Here is a 26,480-nt window from a genome sequence, read left to right on the forward strand (position 1 = left end):
CCCAAGATGGGGGTGTCGGAAGCAGCCAAATCTTTCTGATTGCCAGTCTGTTTCTCCAGGAAGCTTCATTATATCCAGAAAGATCTTACTGGGGAGTATATCCATCCCATCTCATAAGGTACTTTGTTTCCAGGGTGCTGATCCTACTGGTGGATCATTCAGAAAGTTAATCAGGTGCTCCTAAAATGGTTTTTGGAACTTCCAAGTTCTTACTCAGAATTCCAAGCCATAGGAGACAGAGGTATCTAAGGTGCCAAGCTGATTCCATTGTGCAAAAAATTTCCTCTCTGAAGGGACGTACACATGAAACTAAAAAAACAGCATGATGGGGGGTGGGCTTTATACAAAGTTGAGTGGGGTGACAATGGTACAGAGGAAATGGGACTTTGCAATTATATTTTTCTAAGTGGTCTGAACTTGGCCTCACTACCCACATCACCTGCAATGGTTAACAGGCCTCAAAGGACTGCCCCACGGCTAAACGGCTGATCCGCTCTCTGAAGCCAGACAGTCTTATCTGGGAGGTCCTTTACAGATGCCACTGTTGAGGGCCGGAAGCTGAAGAGAGTGAGCTCCATCCTCAAGTAGTCCTTTATGCTCCTTTTGAACTAGCCTTGCTGTTCTGGGCCGTCATTTGTGATTTGGCCTGGAGTGTCTAGGCGTAAAAAAGCAAGGACTGTAGGCATTAGTCACAGTTAGACGTGTAAGTTCTTAAGGAGTGAATGCTATTTTTGTTTTCTTAATCAAAATAGTGACCACAAAGTCAAATCTGAGATTATAATTTACCTTGGTAATAAAAGATAAAGGAGATTTACAAAAAACAAGGTATGTGTGTGCCTTGGGATGCTTTTCTGGGCTTACCCCATCTGTGTCTTCATAGATTCTCTGTCCTGCCAGCCATGTCTTTGGTCCACAGGAGCCACTTCCCACTTCAACTCTCCCACAACCTCCCCACTGTTTACTCTCTTCATGCCCTGTGCTCTTGCCCCAAATCCCTTCACCCAATTGGGAAAACTGGATAATAGATAAGTAACTTCTCATTTACATGCATTTCTCTGGAAATTAAAGTTGCTTTCCAGCTAGTATTTCCTCACATCAGAAGCATGTGTGAAATAACACATGGAAACTATTTCTACCTGGCACATAAGAAAAAAAGGGTCTGCCTATATTGTAACTGACTTCTACACTTTGCATGTTTTAGTCTGACCCACAATTTTTTTTTTTTTGGATAGTTGAAGTAAAAAACATGGTGGTTATAAGATGACTAAAGTTCGGCCTACAATTTCCTGTTTGGACAACAGGAAGAATTGTGCAGTGTTTTGCAACAGGACTAATTCTAGATTCTCACTGCCCTTAAAGATAACTAGAGGGAAAGGGTCTTCTCTTTTTCATTTATTAAAGATACTTACAGGTTCTTTAGAAGAAGTGATGGGTCCTTTAGGTAATGAAATAGGTGTTGATGGTGTTATGGGTGATGATGTAACTGGTGGCGGCTGTATAAAGTCTTCATCCTTAAACATCAGAACTGAGAGTTGGGTTACTGATTTAAAAGAAAATGTGTATTAATCTACAGTCCACTACCTTGACTACCAGGAACTTGTCACAGCTACCTCATATCCTGGCACAGGATTCAAAAGGCAAAATCTGGAACCTAATTACGTATAGCCAAATATTAAGCTTCCTCTTAGAAACAGATCAAACTACAATAAATATTCCTTATTAAGGAACATTATTGTATTGAATTTCAATTTCATTAAGGGGATTAAAACAGGAGAAACTGACCCATTGCTATTTTCATTTTTTAATCTAATTAGCCAAATGGAAAGTAACTGTCTAACCTTAGTTCCCTTCAGTTGAGGTGCAGGATCCACCATTTTCTCTTTAGATGCAGTGAAAGTAGGTAATTCCACAAGAATATCAGTCTTTGGAGCCTGGGGACATAAACATTTTATATATCATAAGCTTTCTGCTCTTCCTAAAACCCAGAAACTTTTACAGTAGTCAATGCCTTTTTTAGCACTATTTGCTTTCCACTAAATCCCTAACTTCCTCCTCTAGCTACACCCTTTATGAGTAACCTATGAAATATGCGCCTGATGTAGCAACTTAGTATTATTTCTCTGAGTTTTGAGTACTTTATATACAAAAGTTGCACTCTGATAGATTCTAGCATTTAAAATAATCATTAGCAATCCACTGATGGTACTGGTCCTGCTGTTGGCCTCAAAAGCCATTTCTCAATTATTATTTTTTTCTTTTTTTTGGAGATGGAATCTCACTCTGTCACCAAGGCTGGAGTGCAGTGGCTCGATCTCGGCTCACTGCAACCTCCGCCTCATGGGTTCAAGCAATTCTCCCTGCCTCAGCCTCCTGAGTAGCTGGGATTACAGGCGTCTACTACCATGCCCGGCTACTAATTTTTGTATTTTTAGTAGAGACGGTGTTTCGCCATGTTGGCCAAGCTGGTCTTGAACTCCTGACCTCAGGTGATCCACCCACCTCAGCCTCCCAAAGTGCTGGATTACAGGCATGAGCCACTGCTACTGGCCTCAGTTATTTTCTAATAGCATTGATGTAACTTGGTCTATGTTGCATCTTTTTCATTTTTAGTATCTAATAATAAATGATAAAATTGCCTGATTTACTAAAATGGTAAGCTCCTATAACGCAAGGAAGATGGGGAGAGGAGTGGTATTAAAATAGATAACGATAAGAATGGGAGTGGTGATAGAATAGCTAGCTAACCTATCTTTAGGAATTAGATTTGAAAAACAAATATATCACTGTGCTTTGGAAGTAATTTGTGTACTTTGGAGGGATAAGGCTACATACATCCAAAATTACAGTATATTTGATGTCTCTCTTCTTCACAGAACCTAGCATGCTACTTGTTCTCATTTTGTATATATACATGGAGAATAGAAGTTTAAAAACATGGGTGGGAAAAAGCCAATAAATTGCTTAGGAGCTTATCATTTTGTCCTTAATTCCGTTCTCACCCACTCCAGAAAGCAACATCTGGATAAAGAGCTTATGGCCCTCTAGAATAATTCTGAGAACCCAGATTTAGCTGAGACAGTGAGCTCCTCCAAGATTTCCTTGCCCCTGACAGCAATCTAAGAATGACGATTAACTTTGGTCTGTCTCACATGAGTGGATCCAAGAGTTGGATAGAATAAGAACCCACTAGCCTGCCTTTTAGAACATGGTCTATACTCTGAAACTGCTCCTAGTCTCCCTAGAGTTTTTCCTGGACAAATCCCAAAACCAGATTACTCTAGAAATATGAAAAGGGAAAGCAAGATGGTGTTTCCTGAAGTTGGGTTTTCATATTGGACTTCAAATAATTTTCCTTGGCTTGTCCAAGGAGTCAACAGCATAATTAAGATGTAAAACGACTGGCCCTCACTTAGTACTTGGACTAGTCCCCTAAACCACAGTGTAGCATATTCTACAAGAATCTTTCCTTTCTTACTCATGCCGGGTTCTGAGTCAGACAGGAAGCCACCAGCTAGAGAAGCGGGAGGCCCTTTCTGATGGGCCCAGAGCAAGATGCTGTAGTGACTGGGCCAATCCTATGCTCTTCCCTACAACACCCGGAAGAAAAATGATTAAGGAAGTGAGTTGAAGGACATTCTAGATTAGCCATTCAATGCTTAAAAACTAATAGGAATCTGGACAAATGAAATAGAACAGGAACCATTCAGTCTAAAAGGAGAAAGCAGCAGAAACACCCACACCCACACACACCAGTCTGCTAATGAAGATAGTTAAGGAAAAGGAATAAACTGCTCCTATTAGTAAAATTCTCGATCAAGCTGGGCTCAAAGGCAGTAGCAGCCTTAAGGCTGGAGGTAAAACTGAGTGGCTTCAGTTTTCTGTTTTGTTTTGTTTGAGACGGAGTCTAGTTCTATTGCCCAGGCTGCAGTGCAATGGCGTGATCTCGTCTCACTGCACCTCCGTCTCCCAGGTTCAAGCAATTCTGCCTCAGCCTCCCAAGTAACTGGGATTACAGGCGCCCGCCACCACGCCCAGCTAATTTTTGTATGTTTAGTAGAGACGAGATTTCACCATGTTGGTCAGGCTGGTTTCAAACTCCTGACCTCAGGTGATCCACCTACCTCGGCCTCCCAAAGTGCTGGGATTACAGGCGTGAGCCACTGTGCCTGGCCTTCCTTTGTTTTGTTTGTGGTTGGTTGGTTGGTTTTTTAAGAAATTTTTAAAACACATAAAGCCAGTTGGGCCAAATTCTAAAAGGCCAAAAGAAATGCCTGCTCTAACTGCAAGAGTACATTAAGTGTTTGTGGAGAGGCCTCAGTTGGATGGACGTCGAGGGTCCCCATTAACCCAGGTACTTACCTCCCCACTGAGTGGTATCTCAATCGGCTTGGGCTTCACATCTATCAGGTAGAAGGTGCGGGACAGGAGCAAAAGGGAAGGAGGGACGTTCTCCTTCAGGTGGAGGTCCTGCCACTGGAGAAAGGGAGGGGAACAACACGTGAGAATCAGAACACCAGAGCCAGAGTGATCCGCGGTCATCTACCTTCCCTGGCTGACAGCTTCCCACCGCCCCTGCCCTTTCCACCAAGCCACTCAGGTGATGAGTCACGGCAGAACATGGACAGGAGCCCAGCCCTGGCTTCTGCACTGAGGGGGAACCCTACAGCCTCCCTCACTATGGTGGAATCACTCTCAGAGAGGGAGAATTCAATTGAACTCTCAACCCAACTGTGGATCAAAGTAGTCAAGTATCTTCTGCTGGACAAAGTGTAGATAATGTGAAAGAATAAATCACAGCCTGGGCAACACAGGGTGACTCTGTCTCTACAAAAAAATTTTCTAATTATCTGGGTATGGTGGTACATGCCTGTGGTCCCAGCTAGGAAGGCTGAGGTGGGAGGATCGCTTGAGCCCAGGAGTTTGAGGCTGCAGTGGCCTGTGTTAGTGCCACTGCACTCCAGCCTGGGCAACAGAGTGAGACTCTGTCTTCTTAAGATCAGTAATATATGCACAAAAGATAAAATTCAAAAGGTACCATAAAAAGTATTCACAAAGCTTCTGCAGTGACAGTGTCATAGCCAACGTTCAAGAAATACATGATTTTAAGGATCTTTCTCTACAATGTGCTGTCTTCCAACCAGAGCTGGTCCCAAACATGAGAGGAAAAAGTAACCTAACATGGTTTCCAAGCCACACCATGGCTGGTAACCTAAGATCATCTGTGCATTCTTCATGGCATTTCTTACAATGATGAGAATGAAATGTAATAGGAGTTAACTCCTTTGTTTTAAAGCATTGATGCTCTTACTTAAAGTCCAAATATGCTATCTGAGGAAAAATATTAAACATGGGTTACCACAGCGTGTGTTGGTTTGGGGCACTAATTGAAAAGCAGCCCCAGGTGGGCCACTAGGCAAAGTGGGGAACTCCAGACAGATTCACACAGATGACAGGCCTTGAACTGAAATTTTTGCCAGGACCCTTTACACTATGTGAAGTAGGTCAAAATTCTAAGGTGGTCCCAAGACACCTTGTCCCTGCAATACCCACACCCTTTCCTAGTTATTCAACAGTATTCTGGCTGCTGGGTGAAGGGATTCTACAGGTGTAACTGAGGTCCCAAGTCGGTTGACCTTAAGATAGGGAGATTCTTTGGATGGGCCTCACCAATCACATGAGACCTTAAATCTGGGGCTAGAGGTCAAATGGGGGAAATTGGAGATTTCAAGCATGAGGAAGCTCTGGCATATGAGAAGTTCTCTGTTGCAGATGAAGGAGGCCAAGAGGCAAGGAATACAGGTGGCCACTAGATGCTGAGAGTAGCCCGGGGCTCACAGCCAGCCGGGAAACAGAGACCTCAGTCCGACAGCTGCAAGGAACTAAGTTCAGCCAACAAACTGAATGAACTTGGAAGCAGGTCATTTCCCACAGCCTCCAAAGGAACACAGCCTGCACTTCTGACCTACCAACTGTGAGCTAATATACCAGTGTTGTTTTAAGCCACTAAGTTCATGGTCATTTCTTAGGCAGCAATAGAAAACTGATAGAGATCCCAATCAAAGTGAAAAATCAACCTAGTCCTTCAGCATCCCACTGCTCAATGAAATAAGGCAAATTAAGTTAAGACGGTTCACTTGCAAAGGAGAAATCACATAAGGAGGTCTGCATATTGTAGGAGAGAGTTCTAGGGAAGAGGACCCCAGAGGGGCGCTGCTACTTGCCTCCGTGAGCTGTTGTCGCAGTTGTTCCTCCGTGAGACCCAGTGATCTCATCCCTCGGGCCCTACAGGCAGCCTGTAGTTCTGATACACTCAATGCTTTCACCCCTTCCTTGGCAATTATCTGAAAGAAATGTAAGGGATGGAGTTGGAGCTTTTGATTCCAATTTTACGTAAACCCTAAATTCCAGCAAATCAGTGGAAACAGAATCAGAGGCTTGGACACTTTGTCCCCTGCACTGGCTGCTACTGCAAAGGCGACGTAGGGAGGTGGCAGTTGAAATAATGGAAATCCTGCCAACAGGTATTAGCAATTAGCAATATCAGGGCTACTTACACAACTCCTTCCCAACATTCTGTCATCAGAGTAATTATTTCCCCTTTTGATCTGCATTTTGTCTGGTTGTGACATACATACTTTTCCATGGCAGCTTTATGGTTCATTAGAAAAAAGTAGTTCACTTGAAAAGCTCACAATGTACCATTTGTTGCATGTCCCTGTAGTGTTCTTCCCTGCTGTCCCCCCAACACCCCCAGAAATGGCCCTAACACACTGGTCCACAAAACTCCCTCAGTAAATAACACACTTTCTGCTTGGCGTAACCCAAAACTACGGTATTTCTGGGACCAGTGTTGTTTATTCCAAAGCTCTAAGAGCAACAACTGAAATCTAAATGGGGCCAAAGGGATCATGCTTTCTCAGTTCTGGGAAACCTGCTCCCCCAGGCGGAATGCTTATAAAGCAGCTGATTCTGAGTCAAACATTCCTTCCATATTTTAAAAAAGCCTAATTAGTAGTTATAGTCCAAGGGTGCCTTTCTTCTACAAGGTGTTGAGGCTCTGCTTTTCCTCCCAGCATTATGCTTTGCATACCAAGCCAACTACCCCTTCTTGGCAGGCCAATGAGCCCGGCAGAATATTGACTTTGGCACCAGCTTCCCGGTATGAGAGCAGAAGTGTGGGAGCAGAGCTTTGTCAGGAATCTACTGAGCTGCTGTTTCCTTCCCAGCAGGTCCTAACTGCTTTAGATGAGTCCCAGCTAAGACATCCAAATCACTAACTGCTTATGATGGCCTTCTCAAGAAATGGGTAAGGGGATGACAACTCCTCAAATGAGTAATCAAGGTTCAGGTTGTCATGGTAATGGTTGTTTAAACCACTCATTTTGTCAGAACCCAACATGACCAGACCCAACAGAAAATACTGCACTTCTACCCAGGCATGGTGGTCACACCTGTCATCCCAACACTTTGGGAGGCTGAGGCGGGTGGATCACTTGAGGTCAGGAGTTTGAGACCAACCTGGCCAACATGGTGAAGTCCCATCTCTACTAAAAATACAAAAATTAGCCAGGTGTGGTGATGCGTGCCTGTAATCCCAGCTACTTGGGAGGCTGAGGTGTGAGAATCACTTGAACCCGGGAGGTGGAGGTTGCAATAAGCCAGGATTGCGCCACTGCAGCCTGGGTGACAGAGCAAGACTTTGTCTCAAAAACAAAAACAAAAACAAAAAAATACTGCACACTTCATCCCACAGGCACCCTAAGGTATGTCCCAAAACCTTGCTAATTCCCTAGAGCTATGGTTAAGCTCTTACTTCATCATCTGCTTTTATAGACTTCAGTTTCATCAGGAGCTGAAAGCGGAGCAGGTTGTTGGTTCCAAATGTCTGCAATTCCAGCAGTTTGCAAAGGGCAACCAGCTGAGGGCGATCTAAGTGTTCCAGGGCCAGCTGGTCCTCAAATAGTTTGGAGAAGCAAACTATCTCCTTTGTGCTGGGCTTGTGGCCTGTCTGGACCTATGCAGTGGGACAAAAAGGCCAATTAAAATGTGTTTTCTACTTAATTTAACTTTCCCAATAGGCTATTTGAAAGAGACATCAAAGCATTTATGGGACTCTGTCTGACATCTGGAAATGGGCTTCGTGGTATAAAGAAAAGATATCCATCTGAAGTCAAACTACATCAGCTGAAAAATCAGGAGTTTGGAAGTTTGACTCTAAATCTACTGTTCTTTCCAAGAAGTTATCAATGTCTTCAAAACGTTGATTACTTTAAGACAGGATTTTCTGTAAACTACTATCAATGTTTATAATATTAAATGTTTACAATATTATATGTTCATAATTTAGATATTTGCAATTCCAAAGATGGTGAACAATTTGGGAAATCCATGATGACATGCGTTTTTCATAGAACACCCAGCCCCGAAGTTGTTCGGCATTACATAAAAGATGGACACCTGCTTCACGTAGGATGAGAGCTGTGTAGAGGCATCGCCCATCTTGGCTCTGTTCCTCCTTGCCATTTCTGTCATGGTTTCTTGAAGAAATTTTGCTAGTTCCAACTTTACAGCCATTTTCTTTTTCTGTTTTTCTTCCTTAATGGTAGAAGAATAAAAGTTACTCAATCCTTCATGATTGTAAATTGGTAGATAAAGATGGGAGAAAAATAACTGTCTCCTTGTTATTGCTCATCCCTACATCATGTAATAATGTGATTCTCAGGCATAGCTGAATGGGTTTGTGAGACCAGAGCAAGTAAAAAGAAGCCTCTATTTGGAACTTGTCTGCTTATTTTTTGTTTCTCACTAATAAAATAATCATAAGCATTTGATAGATCCAAAATGTTCCCCCAATGGGAGGCTTTATAATTATTTAGCATGAGATACTATCTCTCTCTCTCTGTCTCTCTCTTTTTAAGATCAAGTCCCACTCTGTTGCCCAGGCTGGGGTGCAGTGGCACGATCTCGGCTCACCGCAACCTCCACCTCCCAGACTCAAGTGATTCTCCTGCCGCAGCCTCCTGAATAGCTGGGATTACAGGTGCGTGCCACCACACTTGGCTAATTTTTTTTTTTTTTTTTTTTTTTGAGATGGAGTTTCACTCTGTCACCCAGGCTGGAGTGCAGAGGTACCATCTTGACTCACTGCAACCTCTCTCTCCCGGGTTCAAGTGATTCTCCTGCCTCAGCCTCTCGAATAGCTGGGATTACAGGCACACGCCACCACACCTGGCTGATTTTTGTATTTTTAGTAGAGTAAGGGTTTTCACCATGTTGGCCAGGCTGGTCTTGAACTCCTGACCTCAAGTGATTTGCCTGTCTTGGCCTCCCAAAATGCTGGGATTACAGGCTTGAGCCACAGCGCCCAGACAAGAATGAGATACGATCTCAACCTGGTGCAAACTATCCAGTCTGCCAGTTGAGCTAACTCCTTGAGTGGCCCTGGGTTTTTCTTTACAAACAAAGAAAACTAGGAAATGGACTCTACCTAATGTGGCTTACAGTTTAACTAGAAAACAGACATAAGTAATTACAATACAGTGAGTTAAGTGCTCTACAGACATGAACACAGCACTACACAGAAGAAAAGTAAATGGACACTGTGTTGGCTGGTGTTTCTTAATCCTTGTTAATCATCAGAAATGTAGTATGGTAGCATTTTCAAAATAACCACAGTCAGGACTCAGGGTGGTAAAGAAGAACAGGAATCTATGTATATTTTTAAGTTGCCTAGGAGATTCTAATGATCAGCCAATCATAAGAATCACTGATATTTAGATAGATCTTAAAAGATATAGCCAAAAAAAAAAAAAATCACACAATAGCATGATCAGAACCCACTTAGTGGCCGGATGAGGTGGCTCACACCTGTAATCCCAGCAATTTGGGAGGCCGAGGCAGCTGGATCACTTGAGATCAGGAGTTTGGGACCAGCCTGGCCTGTCGCGGTGAAACCCTGTCTCTACTAAAAATACAAAAATTAGCCGGGCGTGGTGGCACATGCCTGTAATTCCAGCTACTCAGGAGGCTGAGGCAGGAGAATTGCTTGAACCTGGGGGGAGGATGCAGTTAGCCGAGATAACGCTACTGCACTCCAGCCTGGGCAACAGCACGAGACTCTGTCTCAAAAAAAAAAAAAAAAAGAACCCACTTAGTCATCCATTTCATTCATCCATATGCTTCCATCCATCCATCCATTTATTTATTGCACATCTACCATATTAGGTACTGGGGATAAAATGAGCAACAACAGGTAAGAATTCCTTCCCTCATGGAACTTTTAGTGTAGTGGGAGAGACAAACTTTCGTGACTAATGATAATCCCATAATTCCTCACATTAATATAGAAGCATAATGGGTAAGTGCTATGAAAGAGAAAGACATGGTGCTGTGATCTGATGTAAACAGAAAGCTCCTCTCTCCATGGAACAAAGCAAACAAGAATTTTCTGAGACTGTGGCCATGATGTAGACATATTTGTATGTTTCAGGGAATGAGTGGTGTTCAGGAAAGAGGTAACATTTAAATAAATCACTTCCTCTATTCCCCCCATCTTTCTGAATTCACTAATATTTTCCTTGGAATGTTATGGCATTAATTCTAGATGCTGATTATTTTAAATGTAAGCAAATTAAAACATTGCCAGGCAGTCAAATATATTGTAATTTGATTTATCCTGTGAAGGTATCCCAAATTTGTCTTCAAGTCTCTTTTTTTTTTTTTTAAGACAAAAATCTCACTCTGTCGCCCAGGCTGGAATACAGTAGCACGATCTTGGCTCTTGGTAACCTCTGCTTCCCAGGTTTAAGTGATTCTTCTGCCTCAGCCTCTGAAGTAGCTGGGACTACAGGCATGTGCCACCATGCCAGGCTAATTTTTGTATTTTTAGTAGAGATGGGGTTTCACCATGTTGGCCAGGCTCGTACTGAGCTCCTGACCTCAAGTGACCCACCCACCTCGGCCTCCCAAAGTGCTGGGATTACAGGCATGAGCCACCATGCCCGGCCTTCAAGTCTTTATTCTTATTGTCAATTTCATAATGTATTCTCTGTCATCTCTCTCTTGGGCTAGCATTCCAGCTGGTTTCCCTTCCTTGGCTCTACCCTCTGCTGCCCCTCCTGCCAGCAAAATTATTCCTCCAAAACATAGATCTAATCATGTCATCCACCCAGCTACCCTGCTTCAAACGTTCCCTTTCCATTATTCACCATGGTCAAAGGGAAAGCCTAAATTCCTTAAGTGGGTGGATGCCTTCCAACCTGACCCCAACACATAACTTTGTCTGTTTCCTGTCATTGATGCCCTGGAACTGCCTACTTCAACCACAAATAACCAACCAGTGGTCTCTGATTACATCATACTCTCTTATGCCACTGAGCCATGTTAAATGCTATTCCTTTTATCCAGAATACCTTTCCCAGACCATGGTAAAATGCCACTTACTCTTTAAGTCTCAGTTCCAAAGTTACCTTTTCTGTGAAAAATTTCCCAATCTTACTGATTTAAAAGTTGCCCTTAAAATTCGCTGGGCGTGGTGGCAGGCGCCTGTAATCTCAGCTACTCAGGAAGCTGAGGCAGGAGAATTGCTTGCATCCGGGAGGCGGAGGTTGCAGTAAGCCAAGATTGTGCCACTGCACTCCAGCCCGGGTGATGGTGCGAGACTCCATCTCAAAAAAAAAAAAAAAAAGTTGCACTTTTTGTCTTCTCGTAATGTTTTGTTCACACTTTCTTACCATATGCTGTCTACGCTGTCTAGTAGAGTGGCACAGAAGGGGGAGAAGGAAGGAGCTGCCTCTGTTTTCTCGCCGGCACAGTGACTGCCACACTCAGTGAAGGCTCCCTCTTCTCAGGGGCTGCTGAACTGTCTGTTGGGCTGACTAAATCATACCTACTGTTCCACTAGTCACTGCGGTAACAGTGGATTTCTGTTTTCTTTATTCTTTTTTTTTTTTTAACAGGATCTCACTCTTGCCCAGGCTGGAGTGCAGTGCAGTGGCCTGATCTCAGTTCACTGCAGCCTCAACCTCCTGGGCTCAAGCAATCCTCCCGCCTCAGCCTCCCAAGTAGCTGGGAATTCAGGTGCATGCTACCACACTTGGCTAATTTGTTTAAAATTTTTGTTTTTTAGAGACAGGGGTCTCACTATATTGCTCAGGCTGGTCTTGAACTCCTGGGCTTAAACAATCCTCCCACCTCGGCCTCCCAAAATGCTGGGATTACAGAGATGAGCCACTGCATCCAGCCTGTTCTCTTTGTTCTTTTGACAGTTAAAATCAAGTTAGAATTTAGTGGAGAAGAGAAAATCTTTTCAACAAATGGTCCTGGAAAAGCTAGATATCCACATACAAAAAAGAGAGAAATGAATCCATATACTGACATTACAGTTTTCATAAAAATTAACTCGGCCTGGCGCAGTGGCTCACGTCTGTTATCCCAGCACTTTGGGAGACCGAGGTGGGCAGATCACCTGAGGTCAGGAGTTCGAGACCAGCCTGGCCAACAGGGCAAAATCCTGGCTCTACTAAAAATACAAAAATTAGCTGGGTGTAGTGGCACATGCCTGTAATCCCAGCTACTTGGGAGGTGAAGCAGGAGAATCGCTTGAACCTGGGAGGTGGAGGTTGCAGGGAGCCGAGATCGCACCATTGCACTCCAGCCTGGGCGACAGAACAAGGCTCCATCTCAAAAAAATAAATAAATAATAAATAAAAAATAAAATGGATCACAGACATAAATCTAAGACACAAAACTGTAAAACTTCTAGAATAAAACAGGAGAAAAATGTAGGTGACCTTCAGTTTGGCAATAAGTTTTTAGCTACAACACTAAAAGCATGATTCATGAAAGAAAAAACTGATAAGCTGGATGTCATTAATGCTGAAAGCATTTGCTCTATGAAAGACATGGTTAAGGAATGAAAAGATAAGCCACAGAGTAGAAGAAAACGTTTGCAAAATATATATCTAATAAAGGACTTTTACCCAAAATATACAAAGAACTCAATAATCAGAAAACAAAAAAACCCAATTAAAAAGTCAACCGAAGGGCTGGATGCAGTGGCTCACGCCTGTAATCCCAACACTTTGGGAGGCTGAGGTGTGTGGATCACCGGAGGTCAGGACATCGAGACAAGCCTGGCCAATATGGTGAAACCCTATCTCTACTAAAAATACAAAAATTAGCCAGGTGCGGCGGTGGACACCTCTATTTCCAGCTACTCGGGAGGCTGAGGCAGGAGAATCACTGGAACCCGGGAAGCAGAGGTTGCAGTGAGCTGAAATTGCACCACTGCACTCCAGCCTGGGTGACAGAGCCAGACTCCTTCTCAAAAAAAAAAGTCAACCAAAGATCTAAACAGACACCTCCCCAGAGAAGATACACAAATGGTAAATAAGCACAGGAAAGATACTCGACATCAGGAGACTGCAAATTAAAACAGTGAGATACCACTACACACCTGTTTCGTGGCTAATGTCTAGAGCACTGACAACATCAAATGCTGGTACTCTCATTTGTTGCTGGTGAGAATATAGAACAATACAGCCACTTCGGAAGACAGTTTAGCAATTTCTTAAAAGCTAAACATAGTCTTACCATATGATCCACCAATTACTCTCCTAGGCATTTACCCCAATGAGTTGAAAGCTTACATCCACACAAAAACCTGCACATAAGTGTTTATAGCAGTTTTATTCATAATTGCCAAAAACTGGAAGCAATCGAGGTGTCCTTTCGTAGGAGAATGGATAAACAAGCTGTGGTACAGCCATACAATGGACTATCACTCAGTGATAAAAAGAATTGAGCAATGAAAAGAACTTGAAATGCATATTGCTAGGTGAAAGAAACCAATCTAAAATGGCTACACACTGTATGATCCCAACTATATGACATTCTGGAAAAGGCAAAACTACAGAGACAATAAAAAGATCAGTGGCTGCCATGGGTTGGGGGAGGAAAGGAGAGGGACAAATAGGTGGAGCACAGGGAATTTTTTCTTTTTTTGAGACAGGGTCTCCCTCTGTCACCCAGTGCCTCTGGAGTGCAGTGACACTATCATAGGTCATTGCAGCCTTGACCTCCTGGACTCAAGTGATCCTCTTGCTTCAGCCTCCCAAGGAGCTGGGACCACAGGCATGAGCTACCATGCCCAACTAATTTTTGCATTTTTTGTAGAAATGGGGTCTCACTATGATACCCAGGCTGGTCTCAAACTCCTGGGCTCAGGCGATCCACCTGCCTCAATCTCCCAAAGTGCTGGAATTACAGACATAAGCCACGGTGCCTGACCCACAGGGGATTTTTAGAGCAGTGAAACTATTTTGTATGATACTGTGATGGTGGATACATGAAATTATGCATTTGCAAAGCCCACAGAAATGCTTCAACATAAAGAGTGGACCCTAAAGTATGAGCTTTAATAATAACATGTCAATATTGGTTTTTTTAATCATTACAAATATAGCACACTAATGCAAGATATTAATTACAGGAGAAATTGGGATGGGGTTGGGTGGGGAGAAGTAGTACTTTCTGCCCAAGTTTTCTGTAAACCTAAAAACTCCTCTAATAAGGTTTATTAAATTTTATTAAAGTTAAAAAATCATACCTTTTTGGATTCACTTTCAAAAGTTGATGGCAACATCTCTGGGAAGAGTTTCAGAAACACTGGTAATAAGAATTCCATGAAGGGTACAATTATGAACACCATAAATGGAACCAGGCGGAAGAAATCAACACAAGTTCTCAACAGCTATAGAATTAAATGCATATGCAATATTCATTATTTTAGGGCATACCAAAAACAAAAATGAAAAACAAAACCAAAAAAACCTTGTCTTGTTTCATTTTCTTTCTTTCAAGAGATAGCGTCTCACTATGTTGCCCAGTCTGGCCTCAAACTCCTGGGCTCACGCAATCCTTCCACCTCAGCCTCCCAAGGAGCTGGGATTACAGGCATATGTGCCATGCTCAGCTTGGTTCTTAAAGTGTTAAAAACCCAAGACAGGTTTTCTGCAGCTGTTTATAAAATGAAGAGGCAGGGTTTTCCTGTTTACCATAGCTCTGAAGTAACTTTTAGGGGCTATCTTGAAGGAAATCTATGACAATAAAAATATTATTGGCATCTCCTAGACTTCATCTATGTTAGAGGGTCCATACTTTAATAGCATTGTATTACTTAAAATTTTTTTTGTTTGTTTGTTTTTTTGAGACGGCATCTCACTCCAGGCTGGAGTGCAGTGGCACGATCTCGGCTGGCTGCAACCTCCGCCTCCCAAGTTCAAGCCATTCTCCTGCCTCAGCCTCCTGGGTAGCTGGGACTACAGGCACGTGCCACCATGCCCGGCTAATTTTTGTATTTTTTTTAGTAGACAAGGGTTTCATCGTGTTGGCCAGTCTGGTCTCGAACTCCTGACCTCAAGTGATCCGCCCGCCTCAGCCTCCCAAAGTGCTGGGATTACAGGCGTAAGCCATCGTGCCCAGCCAAAATTGGGTTTTAAAAATGCATATGCTTAATATATTAACAACAGTTGAAACATGAAGCCCCTCAACTTCTTGGAAAGATTAAAAAACACAATTATAACTATTCTACAAACATGCACATGTACCCCTGAACCTAAAATAAAAGTTTTTTTTTAAAACCGTTATACAGGAAAATATATAACAAATTTCAGAATACTGACTAAAGTTGTACAGTAAGTCAGTTGCAGACAAGAAACTGGTTCTCACCAGCAGTTATTATTCCTACTCTGGGATTTTTAAGATGAAGTTTACGTTGAATTTAAATAGTTGAGTTCCCAAATAGTTCATTTTAATTTCACATTTTCTTTCTCAAATATGATTCTTGCCTACCCTTCGTCTGTCTCGTCTGGTCAGGACCTGTCCATGCAACAGCCTCCAAACCATTCTGGCAGCAACTTTGGCGTCAATCCAAAGTAAGTAGAATCCATTGTAATAATATTTTAGTTCATCCATGATTTTTTGTCTATAAGATTGTTTGCCTTCTCTAATCTTCGTGCCAGTTTCTTTTGTGGCCTGAGGGCTTGTCACCTGTGGATGTTTTGTGGCTTGCTCCAGCTGAGGTTTGCCAGGAACTTCTTGCAGCCAGCAAGTGGATGTGTGTAGCTTTTGTATTAGTCTAGTTCCTGGGTGAAGTACTGTATTGCCTAGCTGACTAGGATCCGAGTACTTCTTGCTCTCATAGTTCTTCATACATGTCTTATTTAAATGGGAATCTGGCAAGTGAAGAAATGCACATGATGGGGAATAAGAAGAGCAGGTAGGATGGACAAAATGGCTAGGGAATCTGGAATAAAAAGCAACATCCTCTGAGTTAAGTACATACTATTATAAAGCACACACTACCATAAAGCACATATTATTAAAGAAATAGATAGTACATCTGGTCAAAATAAAACAGCTTTTTTTTTTTTTTCCACTCCCATTGCCCAGGCTGGAGTGCAGTGGTGCAATCTCGGCTCACTACAACCTACGCCACCTGGGCTCAAGCGATTCTCCTGCCTCAGCCTTCTGAGTAGCTAGGATTACAGGCACAGGCCACCATGCCCAGCTAATTTTTGTATTTTTAGTAGAGTCGGGTTTTCATCACATTGGCCAGGATAATCTCAAACTCCTGACCTCAAGTGATCCACCTGCCTTGGCCTCCCTAAGTACTGGAATTACAGGCGTGAGCCACCATGCCTGGCCAAGGAATATTGTTTCAAAGAAACATTTGATGGTCACTGTAGGAATTAACCAGTCACATAATACCACCTTGCCTATGCAGTGTCTTTGAACCCCTCAAATGAGAGGAACTTACAGCTGAAATACCCTTCACCTAAATTCTTCTAGAACATTGGGCTGGCCGCGGTGGCTCATGCCTGTAATCCCAGCACTTTGCGAGGCCGAGGCAGGTGGATCACCTGAGGTCAGGAGTTCAAGACCAGCCTGGCCAACATGGTGAAACCCTGTCTCTACTAAAAATACAAAAATTGGCCGGGTGTGGTGTCCTGCACCTGTAATCCCAGCTACTAGGGAGGCTGAGGCAGGAGAATCGTTTGAACCCAGGAGGTGAAGGTTGCAGTGAGACAAGACTATGCCACTGCACTCCAGCCTGGGCAACAGAACAAGACACCGTCTCAAAAAAAAAAAAAAATTAGAATTGGGCACCCCAATTAAGGGTCTCTACCTTCTGGTATTGCAACAGCCCACAGTTTGCAGTTAAACTACCATCTCAGATTGTTTGAGAATAAAAATATGGGCCAGGCACGGTGGCTCACGCCTGTAATCCCAGCACTTTGGGAGGCCGAGGCAGGCGGATCAAGAGATCGAGACCATCCTGGCCAACTTGGTGAAACCCCGTCTCTACTAAAAATACAAAAATTAGCTGGGCGTGGTGGCGCGTGCCTGTAGTCCCAGCTACTCGGGAGGCTGAGGCAGGAGAATCACTTGAACCTGGGAGGCAGAGGTTGCAATAAGCCAAGATCGTGCCACTGCACTCCAGCCTGGTGACAAAGCGAGACTCGTCTAAAAAAAAAAAAAAAAAAACTAAAATAAAATAAAAATACGACAGATACTGGCAAAGAAAGTTACTGGCAAAGAGATGGCTTTTTCCATTCTTTCAGTTTTTTGGTTTTTTTTTTTTTTTTTTTGAGACAGGAGCAGTCTCCCTCTGTCACCCAGGCTGGAGTACAGTGGCATGATCACAGCTCACTGCAGCCATGACCTCCTAGGCTCACGTGGAAGAAATCAACACAAGTTCTCAACAGCTATAGAATTAAATGCATATGCAATATTCATTATTTTAGAACATGCCAAAAACAAAACCAAAAACAAAAGCAAAAAAAATTTGTCGCCAGGCACGCTGGCTCATGCCTGTAATCCCAGCACTTTGGGAGGCTGAGGAAGGTGGATCACGAGGTCAAGAGATCGAGACCATCCTGGCCAACATGGTGAAACCCCATCTCTACCAAAAATACAAAAATTAGCTGGGCGTGGTGGAGTGCACCTGTAGTCCCAGCTACTCGGGAGGCTGAGGCAGGAGAATTGCTTGAACCCAGGAGGCGGAGGCTGCAGTGAGCCAAGATTGTGCCACTGCACTCCACCCTGGTGACAGAGTGAGACTCTGTCTCACAAAAAAACAAAAAACAAAAAACAAAAAAACAAAAAAAAATTTGTCTTGGTTCTTTTTTTTTTTTTTTTTTTTTTTCTAAGACAGAGTCTCACTCTGTTGCCCAGGCTGGAGTGCAGTGACGCGATCTTGACTCACTGCAACCTCCACCTCCTGGGTTCAAATGATTCTCCTGCCTCAGCCTCCCGAGTATCTGGGAATACAGGTGCCTGCCACCACACCTGGCTAATCTTTATATTTTTAGTAGAGACGGGGTTTCACAATGTTGGCAAGACTGGTCTCGAACTCCTGACCTCAAGTGATCTGCCTGCCTCGGCCTCCCAAAGTGCTGGGGTTACAGGTGTGAGCCACCACACCCGGCTCTTTTTTTTTTCTTTCTGTTTAAGACACAGAGTCTTGCTATGTTGCCCAGGCTGGCCTCAAACCCCTGGGCTAAAGCAATCTTCCTACCTCAGCCTCCCAAGGAGCTGAGATTACAGGCATATGCACCATGCCTGGCTTGGTTCTTAACGTGTTAAAAACCCAGGCTGGAGTAGAGTGGTGTGATCACAGCTCACTGCAGCCTCGACCTCCCAGGCTCAGCATCCTGAGTAGCTAGGACTACAGGCCCGCACCACCACGCCCAGCTAGTTTTAAAAATTTTTGTAGAGATGAGGTCTTGCTATGTTATCCAGGCTGTTCTTTTTTTTTTTTTTTTTTGAGACGGAGTCTCGCTCTGTTGCCCAGACTGGAGTGCAGTGGTGTGATCTCGGCTCACTGCAACCTCCACCTCCCAGGTTCAAGTGATTCTCCTGCTTTAGCCTCCTGAGTAGCTGGGACTACAGGTGCATGCCACCACGTCCAGCTAATTTTTGTATTTTTAGTAGAGACGGGGTTTCACCACATTGGCCAGGATGGTCTCGATCTCTTGACCTTATGATCTGCCCGCCTCGGCCTCCCAAAGTGTCGGGATTACAGGCGTGAGCCACAGTGCCTGGCCCCAGGCTGTTCTTGAACTCCTGGGCTCGAGCTATCTTCCTGTCTAGGCTTCCAAAAGTACTGAGATTATAGGTGTGAGCCACTGCAGCCAGCCTCAGACTATTTTTGAAGCATGCCAAGATAAAACACTCTTTGAATGGCCAAAAGGGGAAAAGTAAGTGCTCAGTGAAAAGTCTTTATTCTCAGTGAATAAATAAATGGTGGCCGGGCACGGTGGCTCACGCCTGTAATCCCAGCAGTTTGGGAGGCTGAGGTGGGTGGATCACTTGAGGTCAGGAGTTCAAGATCAGCCTGGCCAACATGGAGAAACACCATCTCTATAAAAATACAAAAAAATTAGCTGGGCATGGTGGCCCATGCCTGTAATCCCAGCTACTCGGGAGGCTGAGACAGGAGAATCACTTGAACCCAGGAGGCAGAGGTTGCAGTGAGCCAAGATTGTGCCATTGCACTCCAGCCTGGGCAAAAGAGCGAGATTTCATCTCAAAAATAAATAAATAAATAAATAAATAATGGTAACAGACCCTAATGGGACACGAATATGCCCTAAGACTGGCTGTTCATCAGCCATTTTACTTGCTTTACATCTAAGGACCTCACGTGATGTTCATCAATTACAGAGATGTCACTCCAAAACCAGTACATCTTCTGGCTGGGCACGGTGGCTCACACCTGTAATCCCAGCACTTTGGGAAGCCCAGGCTGGCGGATTACCTGAGGTCAGGAGTTCAAGACCAGCCTGGCCAACATGGCGAAACCCCATCTGTACTAAAAATACAAAAATTAGTGGGACATGGCGGTGCATGCCTGTAATCCCAGCTACTTGTGAGGCTGAGGCAGGAAAATCTCTTGAACCTGGGAGTTGGAGGTTGCAGTGAGCCAAGATATCATGCCACTGCACTCCAGCCTGGGCAACAGAGTGATAATCCGTCCCAAAAAAGAAAACAAAAACAAACAAACAAAAAAAACTACATCTTCTTTTTTTTTTTTTTTTTGAGATGGATTTTTACTCTTGTTGCCCAAGCTGGAGTGCAGTGGCCCAGTCTTGGCCCACTGCAACCTCCGCCTCCCAGGTTCAAGCGATCCTCCTCTCTCAGCCTCACAAGTGCTGGGATTATAGGTACCCGCCACCATGCCGGCTAATTTTTGCAGTTTTAGTAGAGACGGGGTTTCACCATGTTGGTCAGGTTGGTCTTGAACTCCTGACCTCAGGCAATCCGCTCGCCTTGGCCTCCCAAAGTGCTGGGATTACAGGTGTGAGCCACTGCACCCAGCCTCCAAGAAACTTTTAATTGTGTACTAAGCCAATCCTTTCCATCTAGAAGGATGAAATTCAGGCCAGGCGAGGTGACTCACGCCTGTAATCCCAGCTCTTTGGGAGCCCGAGGCAGGCGGATCACCTAAGGTCAGGAGTTCCAGAGCAGCCTGCCAACATGGTGAAACCTCGTCTCTACTGAAAATACAAAGATTAGCCAGAGGTGGTGGCAAACACCTGTAATCCCAGTTACTTGGAGGCTGAGGCAGGAGAGTAGCTTGAACCCAGGAGGCAGAGGTTGCAGTGAGCCGAGATTGCACCATTGAACTCCAGCCTGGGCGACAGAGTGCGACTCCATCTCAGAAAAAAAAAAAAAAAAAGAATTACGTTCATATTGGGGGGTAACTCCAATGCTTACCTTGTTCGAGCAATAGCCAGAACTGAATTATAACTGTAGAAGGCCATATTTATTTTTGTCTCAAGTAGTTAACATAGGGACCTAGGCAAAAGGAGTAAGTAAACCATTTAGTAGTTTAAAAATACATCAATTAAAAGACATCAGGATTTTAGTGTTTTTAACTATTGCAAAGGTAGAACATTTGCATAGTTAAGGTACAAAATCTCCTTCAAGCTCATTTCCAACAATCAGATATTTTCGTAGCTCAGGACTTGAGAATGGTACTTTGAGATTCCAACAAACGGTAATGATCTCTAAGATGATGATGCTCATGAAGATGGTACAGTCTTCAGAGACATTTTGATTTCTGGTCAATAGTATCTAGTAATGCAACTTCAATGATTGCCAAGTACTTAAAAGTAGAGCAATACATATCTATCTGTAGCCTTAAAATATAGGTAGAAAGTGAATATTCTGAATTTCTTTTCAGTTAGCATTGTTCTATATTTAGGCAAGCTGTCCCAAACCCTGAAGATTGGACGTACCCACTAATCTAATTTATGTAGCAGTGGATGAAGGTAGACATGCAACCTACTAATCGCTCAAGTGGAGGTAAAACTGTTTCCCTTGCTAGTGATTTCTCCAGAGCCCAAACTGAGCTTTGAACCTGTAAATAACCTTCACCAAAACCCTTCTCCATCCAGGGGCGCTTTTCTGCTAAGGGCCGCGAGGAACGGCAGAAGAGCTGGCATCTCCCAATGGCAGCTTAGCTCTCTTGTGGTTGGGAAAAGAGTTCCAGGAGCTCTCCTGAATAGAAACCTTAGCCACAGAGCTGACATTTTCAACAGGGGCTCGAAACCTGTGGACCCACACTAACGGTGGGTGGTGTTTCGCGGGCAGGAGACGACACCTGAGGCGGCGGTTAATCCGCTCGGGCCCGGGCGCTCCCGGGCGGCGGACACCACTCGCACTTGCATTGGCGCCGCCCCACGCCCGCTGCTCCCGGGCTCCCTCGGCTTTGCCCATCACCACACGGGAGCAAAACGCGCCCTCGGCTTCCTCGCCCGGCGGCTTCGGCGCGCCTGATGTGTGCGCGGCCTGCATGCGGCGGGGTCTGGGGGATATGCTTCGGTTTTCTGGTGCGGAGGTGGGACAGGCACGGGAACGACGACCCTCGTGGATGATCGGGGTTGTTGGAAATGAAGCCGAGGAGAAAGAAGCAGGGCCTGGGACGGAAAAAAGGACGGAGCGCGCTGTGCGGGGAAGGGGGAGGAGAGGCCGAGCTTCAGAGTTCGCGCTGTGCTGGGGAACTGGCGGGGATGAGGTCGTGGGCGGAGGAGAGCGCGGTGGGAACTGGAAGCTGTCAGAAGCCTGGATCGTGCTCTGATGAGAGGAGCAGGATGCGGACCGAGCGGGATCCGGAGGAAAAAGAGGCAGCGCGGCCCACCAGGTCGCGGCCTGAGGGCTGGGCCTGCCCACCCCTACCTCCTCGGCCGGGCTCCGCGGAACGGCCGCCTAGGTCCTCCCAGCTCCTTCCCGGGACCCCCCAAGCTAGAAGGGCCGGAAGCCAAGTCTCTACGGTTCCGCCTCTTTCCTCGCCCCTGACGTCACTCTGAGTGACGACATCGCCAACCAATAAGCTCTCAAGTTCTGGGGAGGGCGGGCGTCCTTTACCTTAGCAGCCCAGGAAGCCGCAAAGTCGCGTTTCCATCGCCGAAGTGACTTCTTTGTGGGGCTTGGTTTAAGGCGCGTTGGTGCTGGGGGGCCCGAAGGTGACGTTTTTCTGCCAGTCCACACTCCGCAGGCAGTGGCTAACGCCCGAGGAAACCCGTGATTGAAGACTGGATTAAACAGGCTCTTGCCCTGACAGCGTAGTATGTCTGATAGTCGCCATGGTAACCATTTCGGAGTCATGAATGACATCACTTTGATGTATTCTCCCTCGGACCCTGCAAATCCGGAACTGCCTGAGGGGCGCTGAGAGGATTTGATGGTGTCGCAGAAAGGGCGGGAATCGGAAGGAGCGCATTCCTCTCCAGAGGCTGGAATACTGTGAAATCTTCATATGGAAATCTGTATTCTACTAAAAATATTTGCTTTCTCAATGGTCCCTTAACAAGTGTTGTTTGTGATTAATAGTTTGTGTAGAAATCTCAACATATAAAATGTATGTTATAGTAGCTGTGAAATGACAGACACTGCAGGTTTGAGGGCACTTCAGTTCCTAGGATGGCCAACTGAGCCATCTTGGGAAAATGAAACATCTAGAAATATTCTCATTCCCCAGTTATCTTTTCCTATCCATTTTATCTGGCTCCAGAAGAAAGAGTTAAAAAAATGTTTTTGTTTAGGCTGGGCGCGGTGGCTCACGCCTGTGATCCCAGCACTTTGGGAGGCCGAGGCGGGCGGATCACAAGGTCAGGAGATAGAAAACATCTTGGCCAACATGGTGAAACCCTGTCTCTACTAAAAAAAAAATACAAAAATTAGCCGGGCATGGTGGCGTGCGCCTGTAGTTCCGGCTACTCTGGAGGCTGAGGCAGGAGAATCGCTTGAACCCGGGAGGCAGGGGTTGCAGTGAGTCGAGATCGCGCCACTGCACTCCAGCCTGGGCGACAAGAGCGAGATTCCACCTCAAAAAAAAAATTTTTTTCTTAGTGGCTCTACTCGACCACCATACAGCAAGGAATCGCTTTCTCACGGAGAATACGTCTCCTAACATGTGAGCTGACCACAGACTTTACTCATCTGGGCTACACATTTTTAAGAATGGAAGATGGCGGTATTAAACGTCAGTAAAAAATGCAGACTGCTTTTAATCCACAAAGGATTTTTCAGCTAATAACCAAATAGATCCACTGTTAAATAGGCAAAACTTTTCAGTTTGGCCACTAGAGGTCTCTTTGTGCATGTCTGATGTTCAACTTTGCACATAAAGGTTTCACTTCACGTTCTGTTTACCAGTATTAAAATCTACAAAGCTTTGGACTCTTTACTTTTCCCTCACTGAAAATTCCTGGTGGTCAAATTTTGAGCTCTAGAAGGTAGATGTAGTTTTCGCACTAATTTCATAAATTAATCATTGCACTACCATGTACTGGTACTTTTCTGGAAAAGATCATAAAGGATGCAAAAATATTTTCAGTTCCCTGGGAGACATTTTATACGGGGAAATATTCTTATTCATGCATTGTATTCACTTACAACCAGGCACAGTGAATATCATTAAGTATTCATAAACCAGATGAACGATTCCATGCCCAGTATTTGAAAGATGAGCTAGGTTTTCTACCATGGCCATATGTCAGCAATCCTATCCTAAAAAGGGAAGGGCTAAGAACTCTTCTTATTGAGATGTTTGTTCAAAGTAATGTCCGTCTTCCCTAGTTATGAGACTTGGCAATTTCTTTGACTTTCAGGATAAGAGATTTATCATGTAAGATTCTGTATATAATCTTCAGAAGAGAAATTTTTTAAAAAATATTTTTTCCTCCATGACTCTGGCCCTGAGAATTGTGTTAGATTGCTGTCTTAATGAGCTCCTTGCTCATTTTCTATGGCAAAGAGTAAGCATCGTCTAAACCTCAGAAGATGTTAGATACTGAAAATGTAAACTATTATTTTTAATGGCCATTTTCCTAAATATGCCACCAGATCAAGTATTACTAACTGTATTTTGTAATGTTTTGCAGGAAAAGACTATGCATCTACTTCACATAACTCCAATTTTAAACTCTTGCTGTCAGCATAGCTATTAGAAACAGGCTAATATAAGATCCCTGGGGACAATTTACTAGATTCTCCTCAAGGGAGAAACCCAGGTGCCGGGTCAAGGCAACAGTTTATCAACAAAGCAAGGAAGACACAGGAGGAAGAAAAAGAAGAATGGAGGTAGAAAGGCTCATAGAAAAAAAAAAACAAAAAGACCAATTTAATCCCTCTTTCCGGGAGATAGAATTAAGCTAGACTTGGTGGCCCGCTTTGGCCATCTGTGTTTTAAAATGGCATATCACAAATAAAAAGTATGCTTTTACTGATAGCTGTAACTTGTGGTACTACTTAAAGCATACGTTTAAAAATATTTAATGATTAATAGTAACGAGAATTTTTTTTTTCTTTTTGAGACAAAACCTCGCTGTGTCGCCCAGGCTGGAGTGCAGTGGCACGATCTCGGCTCACTGCAAGCTCCGCCTCCCGGGTTCACGCCATTCTCCTGCCTCAGCCTCCTGAGTAGCTGGGACTACAGGCGCCCGCCACCACGCCCGGCTAATTTTTTTGTATTTTTAGTACAGACGGGGTTTCACCGTCTTAGCCAGGATGGTCTCGATTTCCGGACCTCGTGATCCGCCTGCCTCGGCCTCCCAAAGTGCTGGGATTACAGGCGTGAGCCACCGCGCCCGGCCAATACTGATAATTCTCAGTATCTAGTATTAACCGGGTTACGTTTAAAAAAAAATAGTTCATAATTAGTGCCCTTTTAAATAACTGATCTGTAGAAATCTTTTAATTTCCTTAAGTGATATTTAAAGACAGAGATATCCAATTTCTTGTAATAGTACCAAAACATCCAACACTATAACGTCTACAGAGTATGACGTCTAGCGGTAAAATGGCTTTATTCTCAGAACAGAGTATCGGTTTCCTCATTTGCTTGCTGCCTCTGTTTCCTTTTTACGTTCACGTCTCTGTGCTGTAACCTTCCAAATTCTTATCACCAGGCCCCAGGAAATATCACCTGGTCGGCACACTCCTGCAGGGCTAGATCACTGTGCACACACTTAACCTTCCATTGTTTTCCATACGTTTCCTAGGATGCGGGGGGCTAGAGGATGACGGAGAGTTGCCTCCCGGTTCTTCGTCTCGTTCTTATCTGGGCCCTCTAGGACAAATGTCCCTCACGTCCCTCGATGCGAAGGTCTGGCCGCGAGCAGCCGCGGCCTCCGGCACGTGACGGTCACGGAGCCGTCGCGGTCCCCCGCGGCTGGGGGGCACCCGGGGATGCGGCGGGCGCTGACGTCGTCCTCCCGGTTACCCACAAGCCTCCGGGCCGCAGCAGAGCAGGAAGAGGCGCGCGGGGCCGGCGCCTGCCGGGGGGGTCGAGGCGCTCCCTCGGCGAGCCGGCGCCGCCGGCCGGGCCTCCTACTGCTTGCAACCGGGGGAGGGGGACCATCAGACAACTTAGCCGGGGCTGAGAGGGAGACGACGCCAAGGCGGTCTTGCATCGCCCCCGGCTTTCCAAATGCAGACCCTACTGGAACCGGAGCCCTTCCCTGACAGCCGTAGGACGGGAGACGGCCGAGGGGTCGCCTGGACTGCCCCGCCCTCCCGCGGTCACCCACCGGGGACCGTGCGAGGGTCGCTTCTAACCCTTAGAAGCTAGAGAGCCGAGTCACCCTGAGGAGCGCCATATGGCGCTGGTTGCGCGTTGTTCTTTAATCAGCCTCACTGAACGCGCCAAGCCCAGTTTTACCTCCCGGGCCCCACCTTTCCACGCCTCCTCCGGCTTCCCGGGGTGTTTTGTGTGTCACTCTCCCACGTACAGTGCCTCCCCGTCCCTCGTCCCTCGTCCCTCTCGCCCGGTCTCCCTAGTCGTCCAGACGCTAGCTGCCGCGGGCGTTCCTGCTTCGCGCTCCCGCCCTCTCCGCCCCCTCCGCCCCGCTGACTCGCCGCTTCCTCCGGAGCCCCAGCGTCCCGAACCCGGGACTGCATTTCCCGGCAGG

At 45.2% G+C, this 26,480-nt stretch overlaps 1 protein-coding gene across 11 annotated transcripts; it reads right to left on the reverse strand.

Annotated features, from left to right (window-relative positions):
• Positions 1-323: 323 nt before the first annotated feature.
• On the reverse strand, positions 324-26,376 carry LETM2 (leucine zipper and EF-hand containing transmembrane protein 2). Of its 11 annotated transcripts, none has more exons than XM_055348996.2 (11): positions 26,245-26,376; positions 20,782-20,862; positions 15,853-16,306; positions 14,609-14,752; positions 8,458-8,595; positions 7,814-8,014; positions 6,222-6,341; positions 4,360-4,473; positions 1,839-1,931; positions 1,410-1,511; positions 324-655 (listed from the first exon to the last, which is right to left on the reverse strand). In XM_055348996.2, the coding sequence occupies exons 2-11, from the start codon at positions 20,826-20,828 to the stop codon at positions 593-595; spliced, it is 1,476 nt and encodes a 491-aa protein (XP_055204971.1). In that variant the 5' UTR covers positions 20,829-20,862; positions 26,245-26,376; the 3' UTR covers positions 324-592. The 11 variants fall into 11 exon arrangements, with proteins under 11 accessions (XP_055204971.1, XP_018887690.1, XP_018887688.1 ...); XM_019032145.4 differs by lacking the exon at positions 26,245-26,376 and adding an exon at positions 22,435-23,223; XM_019032143.4 differs by lacking the exon at positions 26,245-26,376 and adding an exon at positions 22,246-22,365.
• Positions 26,377-26,480: the final 104 nt, after the last annotated feature.

The sequence above is a fragment of the Gorilla gorilla genome, chromosome 7, assembly GCF_029281585.2.
Source record: "Gorilla gorilla gorilla isolate KB3781 chromosome 7, NHGRI_mGorGor1-v2.1_pri, whole genome shotgun sequence".
NCBI classification, from domain to species: domain Eukaryota; kingdom Metazoa; phylum Chordata; class Mammalia; order Primates; family Hominidae; genus Gorilla; species Gorilla gorilla.